This window comes from Pseudophryne corroboree, chromosome 4 (assembly GCF_028390025.1).
Source record: "Pseudophryne corroboree isolate aPseCor3 chromosome 4, aPseCor3.hap2, whole genome shotgun sequence".
NCBI lineage: Eukaryota > Metazoa > Chordata > Amphibia > Anura > Myobatrachidae > Pseudophryne > Pseudophryne corroboree.
The window spans coordinates 265,458,213-265,478,075 of record NC_086447.1 but is presented as its reverse complement, the minus strand read 5'-3'; the positions used below and the strand labels follow the sequence as shown (position 1 = coordinate 265,478,075).

Genomic DNA, 19,863 nt, shown 5'->3' with positions numbered 1-19,863 from the left:
CAGCAAAAGGGGCACAACTACAAGGGGCACAACTATAAGGGGCACAGCAAAAGGCACAACTACAAGGGGCACAGCAACAGGGGCACAACTATAAGGGGCACAGCAAAAGGGGCACAACTACAAGGGGCACAACTATAAGGGGCACAGCAAAAGGGGCACAACTACAAGGGGCACAACTATAAGGGGCACAGCAAAAGGGGCACAACTACAAGGGGCACAGCAACAGGGGCACAACTATAAGGGGCACAGCAACAGGGGCACAACTATAAGGGGCACAGCAACAGGGGCACAACTATAAGGAGCACAGCAAAAGGGGCACAACTATAAGGGGCACAGCAACAGGGGCACAACTATAAGGGGCACAGCACACAACAGGGGCACAACTATAAGGGGCACAGTAAATGGGGCACAACTATAAGGGGCACAGCAAAAGGGGCACAACTACAAGGGGCACAACTACAAGGGGCACAACTATAAGGGGCACAGCAAAAGGGGCACAACTACAAGGGGCACAGCAACTGGGGGCCACAACTACAAGGGGCACAGCAACTGGGGGGCACAACTACAAGGGGCACAGCAACTGTGGGGCACAACTACAAGGGGCACAGCAACTGGGGGCACAATTACAGGGGTCACAGCTACTGGGGGCACAGCTACTGGGGGCAAAGCTACAGGGTGCACAGCGACTGGGGTCACAGCTACTGGGGGCAAAGCTACAGGGGGCACAGCGACAGGGGGCACAACTACTCGGGGCACAGCTAGGGGGCACAGCTATTGGGGGAAAAGCTACAAGGGGCACAGCGACTGGGGTCACAACTACTGGGGGCACAGCGACTGGGGCAAAGCTACAGGGGCCACAGTGACTGGGGGCACAACTACTCAGGGCACTGCTACAAGGGGCACAGCTATAGGGGTCACAGCTACAGGGGTCACAACTACTGGGGGCACAGCCACAAGGGGCACAGCTACAAGGGGCACAGCGACTGGGGGCACAACTACAGGGGTCACAACTACTCGGGGCACTGCTACTGGGGGCAAAGCTACTAGGGGTACAGCTACTAGGCTCACAACTATTGGGGGAGCCTGCTCCTACATCCCAGCTAGCAGCAGCACTCTCCCCTGTCTGTGCTAACGTCCTCCCGCGTCAGTGAGTGTATAATATTCATTCATTTCTCTCTCTCCTCCTGTGGATTACTTTGTTTGTAAGTATAATTTTCATTTTTACAGGTACCGGCCCTATTGGATTCTACTGGACAAGTGGACGTGACCGGCGTGGGATGTAGGTAAGTAATCTCTCTCTCATTTTTACAGGAACCACCTATTGGATTCTACATGGACAAGTGGACGTGACCGGCGTGGGATGTAGGTAAGTATGTGTGAGTGTGTAATAAATTTTTACTTTCACGGTGTGTGTGTTGTGTTTTTATTTGGGTATTTTGTTGTTGTAGAACTACAGGTACCAGCGGGCCCGTTATTCCCCGCATGCTGGTACTTGAGGTTCTCCAAGTACCAGCAAGCGGGGGAGGCTTGCTGGGCCTTGTAGTTCCACAACAAAAAACAATATTCTTTTTTATACACACTTATGGCTATCAGCCCGGCACCCACCGCTCCTCCAGGGAACCCCGGCCAGGGATGACTAGTTGGGGGGGTAATGCCACGGCCGCAGGGACCTACATAAATGTGTCCCCCGGCTGTGGCATTATGTCCCTGGCTAGTGGAGCCCGGTGCTGGTTTTAAAAATACGGGGGACCCCTACATCTTTTGTCCCCCGTATTTTTGGAGCCAGGACCGGTCTAAGAGCCCGGTGCTGGTTGTCTAAATACGGGGAACCCCTGTCCAATTTTTTCCCAGTATTTAAACAACCAGGACCGGCTCAAAGAGCCTGAGGCTGGTTATACTTAGGAAGGGGGACCTCACACTTTTTTTTTTACATTTTTTAACCCATTCAGACCCTTCTCCATTAAGTTAATGGAAGCCCTGGACAACAAAATTGCATTCATGTCCTCCTCCCACTCCCTTCCCAAACACTAATTTTTTTTTTTTTTTCTATAAAAATGTACAATATATCACAAGTATGATGAGCAGGCAGGCAGCAGGCATTGGCGGCATCGGATTGAGATGCAAATTAGTGGCGGAGGGCTGGGTCAGTTGATGGTGGGCGAGTTTGTAAGCCATTGGCGGTGGCAGCAGGCATCGGCTCAGAGGCAGTAGTGGGCATTGGCTCGGCGGCGGTAGGGGTCATCGGCAGGATTCGGCGGACATTATGGCTGTAGTGCCTCACCAGCCTCTGACCTCACCACATGCCACTGGGTACCACGTGAACAACATGTGGCACTGGTGCACCCGATCTGTGTGTCTCATGCTGGAACGCAAGACCGGATATCTTCGGCTAGCTCCTCCCCGTGGAATACAAACAAGTTCTAATGCAGCTACCAGTTACCAAGCAGCATTAGTGCACATCCGCGGACCAGTAGGGACAATGTCACAGCACTAATCCGAAGTTTTGAAGGACCAGCTAAATTACAGGTATAAATCATTCAGCTCTAAATACCCAAAAAGGAGTTAAAGGATATGTCACACATCAGCGTAGCTCCAACAGCAGCACATACCTGGGCATACAATGCTAGCAAACTCAATGTAATATTAGCATAATATTACACACCTATATATATATATATATATATATAGGATGCATGTATCAGGATGAAAATGGATTGATTTGCATTGAAACGTCGATCACATTAAGCTGTGTCTACTTGAGTTGCTTAAGCGCCGAGAGTGCCGCCGACACATGCATCCTATCTAAGGAACTGGCTTCTCCCATTTTCCCTCGGAGGGCACCGGCCATTAAACAACCTTATACGTGACACAGGACCCAGGAGTGCCGTAAACCGTTTACTATATATATAAATATATATATATATATATATATATACACACACACACACATACGCACACACAGTATGCGGGATGGTATCGGGATCCCGGCGTTTGGGATGCTGGTGGTCAGAATACAGACAGCAGCATCATGACGTGCAGATATCCAACAAGTGCTGGGTAAGTGTTCTTACCCACTACCCATTAACCTTGCTACCCGCAGCCTTACACTAACCCTCCTCACCCCTACACAACCTAGCCCTAACCCTCCCCACTTAGTGCCTAAGCCAAACCTTCCTTTCCGGTGCCTATTCCCCTGGCCTAATCCTACCCAACAACAGCAGGGGCATAACAAGAACTTTGTGGGGTCCATAGTAAAAATTTTAAGGGGCCCCCCAACTCAGTCTCCACCAGAGTGGGTATGGCTAGTGCCGCACAAGAGGTGTGGATAGTGACATACATACATACATACATACATACATACATACATACATATGCTGCCTCTCTCATATATATTCATAAAAACACTGCCTCTCACATGCTGTACATATATATATATATATATATACACACACACACTGCCTCTCTCATTTGTACATTCATACACTGCCTCTTACATACATATGTACACTGCCTCTCTCATATATACATCTATACATACATTGCCTCCCTCATACATAAATACATCCGTACACTGCTGCTCACATATATACATAAACTGCCTCCTTCATACATACATGTCTCCATACCCTGCTACTCTCATACATAAATACATATATACATCTGCACTCTGCGGCTGCCGCTCTCATACATACATAGCCTCCCTCATACATAAATACATATATACAGCCATATACTGCCGCTCTCATACATACATAGATACATCTGTACACTACCGCTCTCATACATACATACAAACATACATACATAGCTGCTCTCATACATACATCCGTACACTGTGGCTCTCACAATACATACATACACACATCCGCACCCTGCCCTGCCTCATACATAAATACATATATACATCCATACATAGCAGCTCTCATACATACATACATACATACATACATACCCACTCTCATACATACATACATACATACATACATACACTGCCGCTCTCATACATACATACATACATACATACATACACTGCTACTCTCATACATACATCCATACACTGCCACTCTCATACATACATAGCCGCTCTCATACATACATACATCCATACATAGCCGCTCTCATACATACATCCATACATAGCCGCTCTCATACATACATACATACATACATACATACATACACTGCTACTCTCATACATACATACAAACATACATAGATACAGCCATACACTGCTGCTCTTATACATACATACATACTCACATAGCTGCTCTCATACATACATACATTCATACATACACTGCCGCTCTCATACATACATACATACATACATACATATACTACCGCTCTTATACATACATACTGTACATAGCCACTCTCTTACATACATACATACACTCCTACTCTCATACATAAATACATCCATACACTGCCGCTCTCACACATACATACATACATACATACATACATACATCCATACACTGCCGCTTTGATCCATAAATACATAGCCGCTCTCATATAAACATACATACACTGCTACTCTCATACATACATACATACATACATATATCTGTACACTGCTACTCTCATACATACATACATACAACATAGATACATCCATACACTGCTGCACTCACACATACATACATCCATACACTGCTGCTCTCATACATACATACACACACTGCTACTCACATACATACATACATACATACATACATACATAGATACATCCCTACACTGCTGCTCTCACACATACATACATCCATACACTGCCGCTCTCATACATACATACATACATACATACATACTGTACATACACTGCTACTCTCATACATACATACATACATACATACATACATAGATACATCCATACACTGCCGCTCTCATACATAAATCCATACATACATCCATAAACTGCTCTCACACATCCATACACTGCTACTCTCATACATACATACATACTCACATAGCTGCTTACATACATACATAGTTGCTCTCATACATCTATCCATCCACTGCCGCTCTCATACATACATACATACATTCATACATACATACACTGCTACTCTCATACATACATACATACATACATACATGGATACATCCATACACTGCCGCTCTCAAACATACATACATACATACATACATACATACACTGCTGCTCTCCTACATACATACATACATACATACATACAATGCTACTCTCATACATACATACATCCATACATAGCCGCTCTCATACATATACACATACATCCATAGCCGCTCTCATACATGCATCCATACATAGCCGCTTTCATACGTACATACTGTACATAGCCACTCTCATACATATATACATCCATAAATAGCTACTCTCATACATACATACATAGCCACTCTCATACATACATACTGTACATCCATACACTGCTGCTCTAATACATACATACATGTATACATCCATACACTGCTGCTCTCATACATACATACATAGATAGTTTAGATACATCCATACACTGCCGCTTTCATACATACACATCCATACATAGCCGCTGTCATACATACATACATGTATACATCCATACACTGTCGCTGTCATCCATCGCCTCCATACATATATACTGTACATCCCCGCGCCAGTGCACACTAAAATCACTACCACTTTTCCCTGGGGAGTGACCCCATACAGGCACTACTACCAGTACCACCAAGTGAACCCAAAATGCCTCTTACCGATGGCCAGGTTTTGCGCAGCTGCTGGGGGCGGGTTGCTGCCTCCATTTCCCAGATGACGCTGCTGTTGGAGGGGGGCACTACTCTCCCATGCTGCTGCTGTCTCCCTGATCAAGGGGGGCGCTGGCCGAGTTGAGGTTTGGAGGCGCCGCTGCTGCTGGGGGGAAAAGTGGGGGGGGGGGGGGACTGTTTTACTTTCATGCAGCCAATGCCATGCTCCTCATTACGGCTACCAGCATTCTGGCTAGCCTTACATTGCTGGCGGGGGGCAGCGGCTACTCCCTCTCCTTGGAACCTGCAGCGGTGTGTATACAATATGAAAAAGTAAAATAAAATAATAGCATGGTGCAGAGGGGTTGCTTGGCCTGCCGGCCCCAGAAAAGGTCGGGGCCCCATAGCAAGTGCACTCCCTCCATCCTCTGTAGTTACGCCATTGAGCCACAGCATACTTACGTTCGGGATTCCGACACTCCAAATTCCGGTGCCGGCATTGTGATTGACGTTGGTATCCCGGCGCCGGTATTTTGATTGATGGTATCTTGAATGCCAGTATGCTGATTCGATCTCATATATTTCTCTCTCTCTCTCTCTCTCTCTCTATATATATATATATATATATATATATATACACTGTATATATATATATATATATATTTATTTATATAGGAACATTGGGAAGCAGCAGTCGCATAGACTTCAACAAAACAACTTCAAGTCTGCATCACAGTCTTGAGCTTTTATATATATATATATATAAAAATTATTATCATATTATATATATATATATATATATATATATATATATATATACTCCTCCCGAAATCACGGCACTGGAGACTGTTTGTATATAAGCATATAACTTGTATTCAGGTAGACGCACGTTTCGGAGCTACGGCTCTGTCCTCAATACCTTACAAGATCAGATATCTGATCTTGTAAGGTATTGAGAACGGAGCCGTAGCTCCGAAACGTGCATCTACCTGAATACAAGTTACATGCTTATATACAAACAGTCTCCAGTGCCGTGATTTCGGGAGGAGTGCATGTGATTTTACACTGGTGCACGGAGACTTGCTGCTTTCTCAGAGTTGGAGTGCCGGCTGCTATGGACTATATATCTATATATCTATATATCTATATATCTATATATCTATATATATATATATATATATATATATATACAGTATATATATATATATATATATATATATATACACACACACACACATCCATTTATATGTATTGTTAATATTAGCAGTGCAGCAGCCAAGCTTGCAGCTAGAAAGACTGAAAGCTCACCTTAGGTGGACGATCTGTTACCCAGCCGTGCACAGGCCACCTTCAGTGAGCTGCCTCCAATCTGTCACACTCGATGTAACTGCTGCTTTCTCCATGGCGCTGTGGTGGTGGGGCAGCTTCCCCGTGGCATCACAACTCCTGACGTCGCTGCGTTTGCAGGGAGGCCAGGCTAGTGAAGCCTTTCATTGTTCCACCACAGAGCCACAAATTTACATGCTGGTGGCAGCGTTTGATCCGCCAGTCCTGCGGAGGGGTTGAAGAGGGGTCGTGGCCTGGTGGTGGTGGAGGGGTCGTGGCCTGGTGGTGGTGGAGGGGGCAGAGTGGGGACTCGGATGGCTTGTACCACGCTGCTGTTTCAAGAAAAAAACTTTTTCATGTGTATAGCAGCTGCTCTGCAAATCCTGTGGGCCTATTTTCATGGGGAACCTGGAGCTGCAGCTCCATCCGCCCCATTGTTAATTTGACCCTGTGCATACCTCGGTAGCAAATAAACCAGAGGGAATTTGGTGATATTATGATGAAAACATTTAAGCTTGCAACCCTACGTCAAGGGACCCCAATATTCTGCAAGTTCACACACCAGCATATATGCACAGCACACCATTATATTGCAGCTACATGTACTCACCTTCCAGCTACATAGCGGGACATCTATACAGGGTTGACCTGTGAGCACCATCCAACTAGACATTTTATAGCCTTAATTGTAATTGATATCACTAGCAAAATTGATAGCACTAGCAAAAATATTTTGATACAAAACAGAAAAAATATATGCCCATGCTCTGCTTTACACATATTGTCATGGTATATATAGGACCAGTAGCGGATCTTGCCACGGGCAAGCAGGACTTTTGCCCGGGGCGCCGGCGCCATCCAGAGGGCGCCGCACCACGGCAAGATCCGCTGCTGCTGTGCCCCCCGCTGCCGCTGCCCGCTGTCCTGCTGTGAAGGGAAACTAGACGCTACGCGTCTAGATTCCCTTCATGGAGAGGACCTCTTCTGTAATGATGTGCGGTGCGCGTTGACGTTATCGCGCACCGCACAGCAAAGGTCCTCTCCACGAAGGGAACTAAATGCATAGCGTCTAGTTTTCCTTCGTGGAGAGGACCTTTGCTGTGCGGTGTGCGATGAAGTCATCGCGCACCGCACATCATTTCAGCGGCGCTACTACTGTACCCCCTGTACAGTAGTAGCGCCGCTGAAATGATGTGCTGTGTGCGCTGACTGGCCACGCCCTCTGTATGAAGCCACGCCCCCTATAGCCGCCCGGGGCGCTAAAAGACCCTGAGCCGGCCCTGTATAGGACCCTCCACTGAGAGATATAGTAGCAGGGGTCAGATAGGGATAGAGATGATAGCACCCCTATCCTGACTGAGGGAGGTACAGCAAAGACTTGCTGCACCTGATACCCTGAAGGACAACCCAAAAAGAATTATGGGAGAGGAAAAGTGCCTGCTAAGTGTAACTGTCCTCAATATGTATCTTTGTGAAAAAGGCGAATTAAACAAAAAGGATAAGTGATGGGTTTAGGTACACCCAGTACTTGGGGCTTTCTTGATCATACAATACCCACCACCACAAACACACACATAACTTTAAAATATCCCAACAAAACATGGTATACAACCCCTAAAATGAATATACCCCTATCTCATACAGCCTTTCCCAGGTACTTACCCCTACTTGCAGCTTTCCCGAAGGCTCCATCCTCCCTCAGACACTGGCTGAAGGGGAGAAGTATCTCTGGACAGAGCAGGAGTCAGAGAAGCAGGAGTCGGGGAAATGTACAAAACCATTTTAGATGTTCTTTTGCTCCTCAACTTGGGCCTAGATTTCCATCACATTGCATTAGTTTGCTGAGCAATATGGCAGTTATTTCAAAGGAGTGGCCAGAAGAATGCGCAAGCCAGTGGAAGGAATTGACTGGAGAGGGCTCTCCTTGCTAAGTACAGGATAGGTATGAGGTGTGCCTAGTTTTAAGGAACAGTGTACAATATAAATGTATAAAAATATACAGATTTTGAAAAGGGACTTATTAGGAGTCTTTCGGTGGCTTGTGCAAGGGTGTATTGTCATTTTTACAATGCTAAAATATTTGGGGGGTTTGTTTATTTGGTTTTGTGTACACTGCTGCTCATCCCAATGTGTGAAGATATTTATACCATCTTGGTATTTCTGTGCATTATTGTACTAAGCAACGCTTTCAAGGTGCTAATTTAGATGTAGACCCTTGAGTGCTAGAAGATTTTCCTCAGCATGCCCAGCCCAGATTTGGGGCCACTATTTGCAAAGTTGTCAATCATCGGCGGTTTTGACAGATAGTTTTAAACTGGCTTTGTTTAGCATTTATTTCTATCGCCATATTATAACGATCGGTCGAAGTCACTGATGATCGTTGGCTCTGACAATCCGCAGCTTAGTAAATCTACTACTTGGGAGTCATAGAACTAAAACTAGGAATGCTCCCTGTGTTCACTGTCACCATGAAAAGAGCAGAAAGGATATTTTTTTTACTTCTTTTGTCACTTTTAATATTAGGTATATTTCAGCTTGTTAAAAGTTAATGCACTAAGAAATGTGAACCCTAAGTGAAAATTGTGTCCTACTTTCTAAAGGACATAATAGCTGAAAAATATTCCAGACTGTCATATTGATTGAGAGTAAGTGAGAAACACTGTAGTGACATAATACACCAGTTTGCAGTAATAGTCTAAGAGTGAATGCTAGCGCATATGATATGATTCATTTACAGGATGAGGGCAGAGGAGCATCAGAAACTGCATAGAGATGAAAGTATCTTTGTCTGGTTTTAGACTGATCTAGGAATAAAAATGGCAGGATATTTGGCCACAGCATGATAGGAAAGTGATAGAAAGGTCTATGCAAAATGAATCAATAGAGTATTCCCTTCAGTGCTTCCGTAAGTGCTGCCTACTATTAACACACAATGGAGCTACACAATACATAGATATAATGTGAAAAAAGAAAAGAAAAAGATGCTCTTCCTTTTCAAATGCACAAGAGAAAACCATTAATAAAACAGTACACATATTCAGTCCTATATGTGATTATTTGTGAACTATCCTGTGGCGTAACTACGGCAGATTGCAGCCAGAGATGATAAAAAATAAATTTAAAAAATGGAAACTCTTGAAAAAAAAATATTATTTTTTGTTTATAAATTGTGACTTAATTTTCATAATGAGCAACAAAACAAACACACAATTGAAACACAAATTATGGAAATGCAAGAGCAAGGCAAAACGTCAATACAACAGCGATGAACACCATATGCACACACAGACCGTTGTAGAAGGAACTTTGACAAAATCTGAAACAGGATTAAGGGCCCCTAAATAGCGCAAATGGCAGACACCTCCTAATGTGGATATCACAAAGGACATACAGTACAACCTTTTCCTAGCTTCCATTCCCAGACTTTCAACTTCCAATGCCCCTAGAATCTTACTCTCTCACTTTCATTTCCAGTCCTCACTTTGCTGATGTATCATGCCACCCTATATATTTGAATCTACTCGCTTCCTCCAACCTCTCCCTTCCAAACACTCTCACGGCTGCCGTTGCTTTTCTCTGGAACACACACCTACACATAGATGTAAAAAGTGCATACATTTTTGCATCTTTTAACCATAAAAACAGGACGCCCAAATTTGCTACCCAAGGCAGATGCTCAACATGCCTTACCCTAGTGACACCACTGATTCCATCTTAGCAAGCTTTTTGTGTATCTTGGTATAAACACCTTTTACTAAAATGACACAACTTTATGTCTACAGAAAAGTTTATTGACATTAGTCCAACAGTTGGACAATACCTATTAGTGTTTCCTGGTAGTGTGTCACATTACCGTCACTGTAGACCAATGGTTATATATATAAATTCTACTATTTTACTTGTCAGATGACTATAAATTCTTGTTCTAGAAATACAGACTAAACTCTACAGTTACTGTAATTTATGTATAGATTATAAGAGATCTCATCCAATCAGGCACTTCCAATTTGCAGATTATATAGATTGTTTGAAAAACTGAACTAATTTTAATGAAATTTGTATTAAAATAATGGTTTCTATTTCTTGACTTTATCCTGATGTATTTGATGTTTATTTTAAACTGGAGTCATGAATTATATGTGTTTAGCCTCCACATTGATGTATGTACATTCCCGAATGACTGCATCAATAACTTTTACTTGCTCCTCGCATGCCTTGAAATAGGCTACTCAGTAGTCTAAACACACAGGTAGGGAGCTGATAACCAGGGGTCTACATTCTACTTATATATTCAATCCACGCGGCTGGTATTTCACCCATCTTTCTCCATGTTTGTAACAACCTTGTAGGTGGCAGGCCTTACCCCATTTCTTTGGGGCACATGTATTATATGGGCTCTGTTTTGTATTTATTTGTAAAGGTATTTTTCTATGGATTCTTATGGTACTAACTATTAGTCTATATTCTCTTCCTTTTATTGTGTGGCTTATGGTCAGTGCTGGAAAAGTGCAAAATATAGACAGCTCAATTCCGTGTGATTGATGTTCAGCCATCAGGGAGAAAAAGGAGAAAACATCTATTCAGTGCCATATGTATATACACTGTAGCTTGGTTTCTAGTAAATTCAAGCACCAAAGGGTTACTATACCCTCCTACACACAGTGTGCTGTCTCATTATATGCACAAGGGATTAATAAGGATCCTCTATTCTTGACATGCTATATTTATTCTCATTAAGGGTGTATTACTAGTGTTGATTGTATTACACTTTACAGTACAGTATGTACCTTTTTCTTATTTTCATGTTTATACCCCATTTATACAAAGACATACAAGTATCTTGCGCAGGCAGAATACAAGTAATCACATAAAGGATTTGATATGTATCTTATATTATTTTATTTATAGTGACACGGAAGGCTATTAGTGATTGAAGGATACTAATATTTCTGTGATTAGGAGGGACCTACTGGAATATTTTGGCACAAAGTGGAGTGGAGGGAGTGGCACAATAGACCATGGTATCAGCATTACAATGTGCACACCCGCACAGCCCCACCCCTGATGGGCTGATTTTGAAATCGGACTAAAGCAAAAAAGCAAACCAAGCCATGTTGCAATGCAAGGGGATCAAATACATTTATTACTTTGCATGCAGGGTAAATACTGGCTGCTTTGCATGTAGTCCACAAAGCTAAATTTTGCTTTGCTCCCAACCAGGGGAGGATTTTTACCCCCCCCCCCAGGTAAAATCCATCACCCAGATCAGTTTCAGTGAAGCCAGATGCAGTCCAAGAATGCACTGGCATCACTGTGACTGGTGGTGACCTCCTATTGGAAGTCCTACCTGTCAGTCACATACACACAAGGCAGTTCCATTGGGAGGTGTTTCCTCCCTCTGGGACTGTCAGACCTGGCTGCGATTAGCAGAGAGTTGGCCTCCTGTAGGAAGCCACTCTCTGCCTTTAGCGCAGCTCAATACAGCTTGTATGGGCTGCAGACAATGCAGTTCATTGAAGGCAGGGGTTTGCGCATGCGCACTCGCACCGCGGGGTCTATGCATGTGCTGATGCCAGCACATGCAAGATCCATTGCTCAGGTGCCGAGACTTGGGGCAGGCTGTCTCCTTTCTAGACACCGGAGTAGCAGGTTTACCTAAATGTAAGTAGGAGCTACCGCTGCTCTCAACTCAGGATCATCCCCTGAGTCACAACAACTCTCCATCTCAAGGCAAATTAAGGAAATGTTGGATATGTGCTATCTCTTTCCTTCGTGTTTGTCTTGCAAATAGAGCCCAATGTCTCTCATTTCTCTAAATCAATTCTGCAATATGTGTACAGTATTGTTTGTATCATTGCTCTGCTGCCATGATTGAGTGCTGAAAGAATGTGGACAAGCGACATATTTCTTGGGAAACCCCTAAGCATGTTATTCTATTAAATTATGTTTCAAGCTGAAACTGATGCATAATAAAGTGCTGCGTATTATTGCAACTTCACTATAATTCTGTTAAGTGGCAATGCATTGACGTTACGTTGTCTTGACTGCTACGCATCTCTTTATTAGGCCCTGCCCCTGACATCAATCCACAAATTGCGGCCCCTGGATATGAGGCGTGGCCAAAATTACACATTTATCTGATGTCACCAAGGCCCCATCTTCTCATTTCAGTAGGAGTAGGATGGAAGCATGAGGGGAAGTAGGGTGGCCAATCCCAGGATCGGCAGGATCCCGGGATTTGGGCCAAAAATCATCTGGGATTCAATCCAGGGATTGGAAGCTCCAATCCCAGGGATTTAGGGATCAGGCAGCCCTTTAATGCCGGGCAGGGTTGAGCATCCTCAGGACGCTCAACGCTGCCGGCTCCCCCTGCGCAGCGTGACCAGTGACTCTACAGTCACGCTGCACAGTTATCAGCCAATCACCCGCCGCGCCGCCTGTTGGGAAGCCGGCTGTCATCCGCCGACGAGTGTGAGGAACAGTCCCATCCACCGGCCCCTCTAGATTGCCGCCGCCAAGTGTGAGGAAGAGTCTCACCCACCATTGGCTTTTTTAATGTGTCCGACCAGCCGCCCCACTTCTACCCACCAGACCCGCTCTGCACACGTAACTCACCAATCTAGCGGGGCAGGTTGGGAGGGGAGAGGTGGGACGGACAGCCAGACACATTAAAAAAGCCAATCCCGGGTATCCCGGGAATCCCAGGATTTACCATTTTTCAATCCCAATACCCAGATTGAAAGTTTGGGCTGGGATTGGCCACCCTAAGGGGGAGTATTCCATGGAAAGTATTATACAACATTTCTTAATAAAAAATTGGGCAAAAATTCTTCACACTCCAACTCACTGTGGTCATACCCAATGTCTGAAAGACCATTGCAGTTTTCCTCAGTGAATATCAGGGTTGTCCTATGAGCTTTGGGACAGTTGCTACAACATTGTATATCCGTTTAATAGCATATATTTAAAACAATGTGAATTATTTCTAATTATTTAGCGCAAGGTCTGTCCCGGCATCAACTTTTAATTAAATAGTACAAAAATATTTAGAAAATATGCCGCAAAAACAACTATTTCACTTCAAACTATTTTTGCAATGTTTACTAAATACATCCCTTAATTAGAGACAACTACAGGATGGGAGTTTGTGTAAAGCATAGTTATTAATTAATATTGCAGCTTACTCACAAAGCTTAGATATATTTAGCATAAAGTTTATTACTATTTATTCTGTATTTATATTATTTATAAATATATTAGCGTATAGAACCAAGTTTACTCATCTTGCCCCATTTCCTTCTTTGTTACATTACATACGTATATATTAATAACTCATGCTTTGTGACATGGGGCATTATTCTGGTGGATGTAGTCATTAGAAGATGGGTAGACTATGGCATTAAAGGGATACACTTGGTCAGCAACAATACTTGGTTAGACTGTGGTAGCTAAACAATGCTTAATTAGTAACAAAGGGCCTAATGTGGAAAAAAAAAATCATTCACCATATAATTACTTTCCCACCAGCATGAACCGCTTGCTGACACAAGGCGTGGGGGATCCACACATTCAAGTTGTTTACACCAAATTCTGATCTTACCATGGGTCACGCAGCCGACTGATGGTGTCGCTGGTGATCTGAAGCTGCACCCTTGGACGCAGCACGGATAACTCTTGCTTTCTGAAAGCGTCTGCTTATACCAGATGCCTCCTGCTGCATTACCATACTAGTGCGTCACTGCTGCTTCTAAGCAGTGTTGGATTGGGGAATGAAGGGCCAACCAGGGGAGGGCCCATGTTTAAGAGTGTGGCCATTCTCCAGAGGGGGTATGGTCAGACACCACAGAGGCTTGGCTAACCATTAGAGAGTGCATGGGTTGGGCCCCTTGATAAATTCTATATAGTAAATACTGCTAGCCTATGCATGATAATGTACTAGATTAATGCAATGTAGAAAAGTTTTGGGATTGAAATACCGGCGTTTGGGATGTCGGCAGTCAGAATACCGACCGTGGCATCGCGATGATCCAAATCCTGAAAGGGGAAGGTAATTATACTTACCTACCTTCCCCCACTGGCCCCCTAACCCTCCCTTCTAGCAGCCTAAACCTAACCCCCCCAACCCACGCAGCCTAACCCTAATCATTTCTGGTAGTGGCTAAACTTAACTCCCCTACCCTAAAGCCTAACCCTAACCTGACCCCCCCTAGCCCTAACCCTTGCATGGGATGCCAAAACCTAACCTCCCCTCCATGCAGCCTAAACCTAACCCACCCGGGTTGCATCCCATCCCTAACCCTCCCCCTGCAGCCTAAAGCTTACCTCCACCCACACCACACACCCCTGCGGCTTACCTCTTCAGGAGGGCGGCAGATGCTCATTTGGGATCCCGGCGGTGGGATTTCCTTGGTGATCCTATTCAGGATGCCTGTGTCACCACTCGGAGTAGCATTGGCATTCCAGCGTCGATATTATGACTGCTGGGATCCCGACCTCCAGGATCCTGACCGGATCCCATAGAAAATATACCGTGGTAATTTGCAGAGTAATGTAACATTTGTATAATGTACAGTATAATTCAAGTGCACTGTCTGGAACCTGTACCCTAGATGAGGGGGTTGGTCCCCAGGCAGTGGGGCCTATTGCAGGATTCTCCAGTACCCCTGTGGGCCAGTCTGACTCTGCTTCCAAGTGAGCAGCACTGATGCGTAATCCAAACATATCTGAATTAGGGCCAATATATGCTAAATATCTACTAACATTTGCAGGAAAGCAGCCAATGAAAAAATAACAAATATATATATATACTTGATATTGAAACTCTTTAATCCGCATTTTTTTTTCTTCTTTCTGTTTCATGTGTTTTCTTGTACTCAATTGCTGGGAGAAGACATATTTTTCATTGATATTGCCTGTATTATTACCAATATCATTACCAATTATGCGATTTAGACATTTTGATTTTGTTTTATGTTTTAAATAAATATATGTATTTCATTAGTTTCTCGGGGCATGCTATAGCTAAAACCATTGTTGTAAATAAAGAGATTTCCCTTCCTATGAATAGCAATGCAGATATTGCCCCCTACAGACTGCTGAAGTGTACAGGAACTCAGCCAAGAGCTGTGACTTTTGAATAGAAGTTTAAATTGGCAACTTTCTGTTTATTGCTTAGTCAAGGCGCTGGATATATAATGTCCAATTTGTTCAATATAGATTGACCATTGGCTAGTTTCAATAAATGTCAATATTCTTATTGGATATCTAAACTATACAATTCTGATGATTACAATTGTTTTCCCTTTTCAGCGCTCTGGTGGAGCATTGGCATTACCGCTGTGTGCTTTCCAAGGCACAGTGTCACTCCATGCACCCACAGGAAAAACTCTTTCCTTATCTACTTATGAAGTGAGCAGCGAAGGGCAAAAGATTACACCTACATCTAAGAAGATTGAAGTGTACCGGTCAAAAAGTGTAGGCCATGAGCCCAGCAAGGAAGACTCTCCCACCCAATTTCCAGACACCAATGTCAGGATTCACCTAGAAGTTCTGGAGATTTGTGATAATGAAGAAGCCATGGACACTGTATCAATCATCAGCAATATAAGTCAGTCTTCTACTCAAGCTCGTTCTCCTTCACTGCGCTACTCACGCAAGGAGAACCGATTTGTCTCTTGTGACCTGGGAGAAACTGCTTCCTACTCACTCTTCATTCCAACCAGTAACCCAGACAGTGATATTAATATTTCCATTCCAGACACTGTGGAGGCTCACCGTCAAAACAGTAAACGGCAACATATGGCTAGAGACAGCTATCAAGAGGAAATACAGTTGTTGAACAAAGTGTACAGGAAAAGGGAGGGGGACGGGGACAGTTAAAATGATAAAACTTACTCTGAATGTGAACATTGCTGTAGTTCTGAAAACAAATGATTTATCCACATCAATCTGTCCAGGTGAAGGAACAGCTGAAAGTCTTGCTGATTGCTTTGTGTAAGCTTTGTACTTACTGTATTTTTCATTATCCTGCAGTACAAAAAAAGTTTTGACGTGATCTTACAACTCTGGTTATCTCTAGCTATATATAACTATTTAGAGGGTAGCATCATGGTATATCTTACCATGAATGGAGCAATAGAGTATCATACATAACTCACTCTGCTGCATGTAAATCTAGTTAAAAAAAAAGTGCAACAATAGCGCACAAATGATAAACACTGTGATAATAGAAAAAAACACACAACAAATGATATATTTGTCTGTAGCACTGTAAGCATATTGTTTAACCATCATTTTTTAGACAACATATACACTCCATGGAAAAATGTAATCTGATCTAGTATATGACAATTCATTTTTTAACCCATTTAGCATCTTTTTTATACTTGCACACTCCAATTTAATATTTCTACATTGACATATAGCAAAATACAGTACTCAAGCTAGAACAGTTACCACTGGTATTACAAAAATCACGCTTTTACTAGAATTTTCATGTCATATAAAGGATGTAAACGTAAATAGGATGGGTACAGTATCTATTGGTTCCAAAATCCTCATTCATGAGAAGACTGCCTTTGCTATTCAATCACATACTCCATTGGCACTCTCATCTGAAGGCACAGGTTATGCACTGTGAGTCAAATACAGTAATGACTGACAGGTGGTGGCATAGGCACTGAGTAACTGCTCTTACACACTTCACCCAGGTACCAGGTAAACATGATGTTTTTAGTACCGACAAGAAAAGTTCACAAGGATTCTGGTCATGTTTGTGCCTTCATTATCATCTTTAGTAATTTCAAAGTACAAATAAGAAATGACTGCATACAACAAGCTTTAGATATCCAATAGATAACATAGATTTGCATATATGTATATAATCCTATATTCTATGGATTAAAACACAGGGACTGGCTCAAGTAAGTACAGCTCAGAGAACCATATTGTACAATAATTGCCATTTTCCTTTCAAGTTTCATACTGGTTTGTTATATGAGGACTGATTGGAAAGTAATGAGACTGCCTCTACTTTCTGTGCCATAGGTAGAAGATGCAATACTATGGGTACTAAGCAGTGATAAAAGTAGTGAAGTGAGCATGTGACGAAGTTGCCCAATGCAACCAATCAGCATTGACGTAACATTTATAATTTGCATGCTATAAAAGTATACAGAGCAGCGGATTGGTTGCCATGGGCAACTTCTCCACTGGCTCAGTTCTCCACTTGTATCATTGCTTAGTACATCTCCCTCTATGCTGGTTATTGTGAAGCTTATACATCAATGTGTCTGAACCTGCGGTTGGACTACCGCAGTCTTCTTTGTTTGGTCACAACGAGTGGAAGATCTTCGTACGCTTCGTCCATGGCAGATGAGTCTGTGAGATTACGTCAGAGATGTGTCAAAATTTTGTGTTAAACATGTAAAGAGCGGAAATTAAATGAAATGAGATGCCAAGTGAAGCCAAAAGTTTGCGTAAAGTTACGCTTCAGTCATTTTGCTACATCTCTGCAGCTTGGCAATGTTGTCATCTGTAAACTGTAGTGGATGGCCTTGCAAAATGCGCTTCATCAGTCATTTGTGTATTACCCTCTTGGAAGTGCTTCCACCACCGAAATACTGCAGCATGGCTAATAGTTTCTCCACACTATGCTTACCGTAACATTTCATGAGTTTCATTTGACTTTTTCCAACTTTAACACAAAATTAAATCACACATTTCTGAAGTAATCTCAGACACATCTTCTTCACCTGCCATGATGAAACGTATGAAGATCTTCCACTCATTGTGACCAAACAAAGAAGACTCCGGCAGTCCAACTGCAGGTTCAGGCATATTGATGTATGAGCTTCACAATAACCAGCATAGCGTTGCAACGTCTACCTATAGGACAGAAAAACAGAGACAGTGCCATTACTTTTTAATCAGCCCTTTTATATATATATATATATATATATATATATTGTTCCATTCAGAATGGAGGCACTTTACCAAATTAATCTCTATGTCAACAGATTGACTTATAAATGTCAACAGATTGACAATACATTTGAAGCCAAATAGCCTTTGCACATTTGTACTGGTTACATATAATCCAATTGTGACCTGGTTACAGACTCGAGGCATTAAGCATTACAGTTATACAGGTGTACATGTAACCCAGTGAAAGCATTTTGAAAGAACTTAGGCCCAGATTTATCAAGCCTTGGAGAGTGATAACTTGCACAGTGATAAAGTACCAGCCAATCAGCTCCTAACTGCCATGTTACAGGATGTGTTTGGAAAATGACAGTTAGGAGCTGATTGGTTGGCACTTTATCACCGTGCAATTTATCATTCTCCAAGGCTTGATAAATCTGGGCCTTAGGATGGTGAAAATTGTAAGCAGGCCCGGGTATGAGGGTCTGTGGCCTAATCAGGGGGCGCTTTGTACAAATATATATTAGTTAATCAGTAATTGTGGGACCCCCTCCATGAGGGGTGTGGGTGGGAGGGTTCAGGCATGCATAAATATCTTATCTTGCTTGGTCTGGGAAGCTGGCCCCTCCTCAGCCGATGCCATCTTGCCAGTGATATTCAGTAAAATGGCGCCATGAAGGAGGAAGAATGCGCTTCCTGGAGCACAGTAGTTATAAGGGTGAGGGGGGGGGAGAGCCTCCGGGCCCCTCCATAAAGCATCGGCCTGGGTAATTAGTACCCTCCCTTCTCAGCACCAGTGGTTTTAAATGACCTAGTTCTCTCCAGCACTGAGAAACTCAGTGGGGGAAGGTAGGGTGGTCAAGTTCCTCATTTAGTTTATAAAATTAACCAGGCTCTATAAGTACAGTG

General features: G+C 43.2%; 1 protein-coding gene across 1 annotated transcript in view; it reads left to right on the top strand.

The window, feature by feature from the left end:
- The window catches only part of GPR149 (G protein-coupled receptor 149), a 177,634-nt gene extending 158,834 nt beyond the window's left edge, over positions 1 to 18,800 (top strand). The window contains exon 4 of the mRNA XM_063916108.1: positions 16,342 to 18,800. Coding sequence (XP_063772178.1) covers positions 16,342 to 16,911 — 570 coding nt within the window. The 3' untranslated portion in view covers positions 16,912 to 18,800. The remainder of the gene's footprint in view (positions 1 to 16,341) is intronic.
- The last annotated feature ends 1,063 nt before the right edge of the window (positions 18,801 to 19,863 follow it).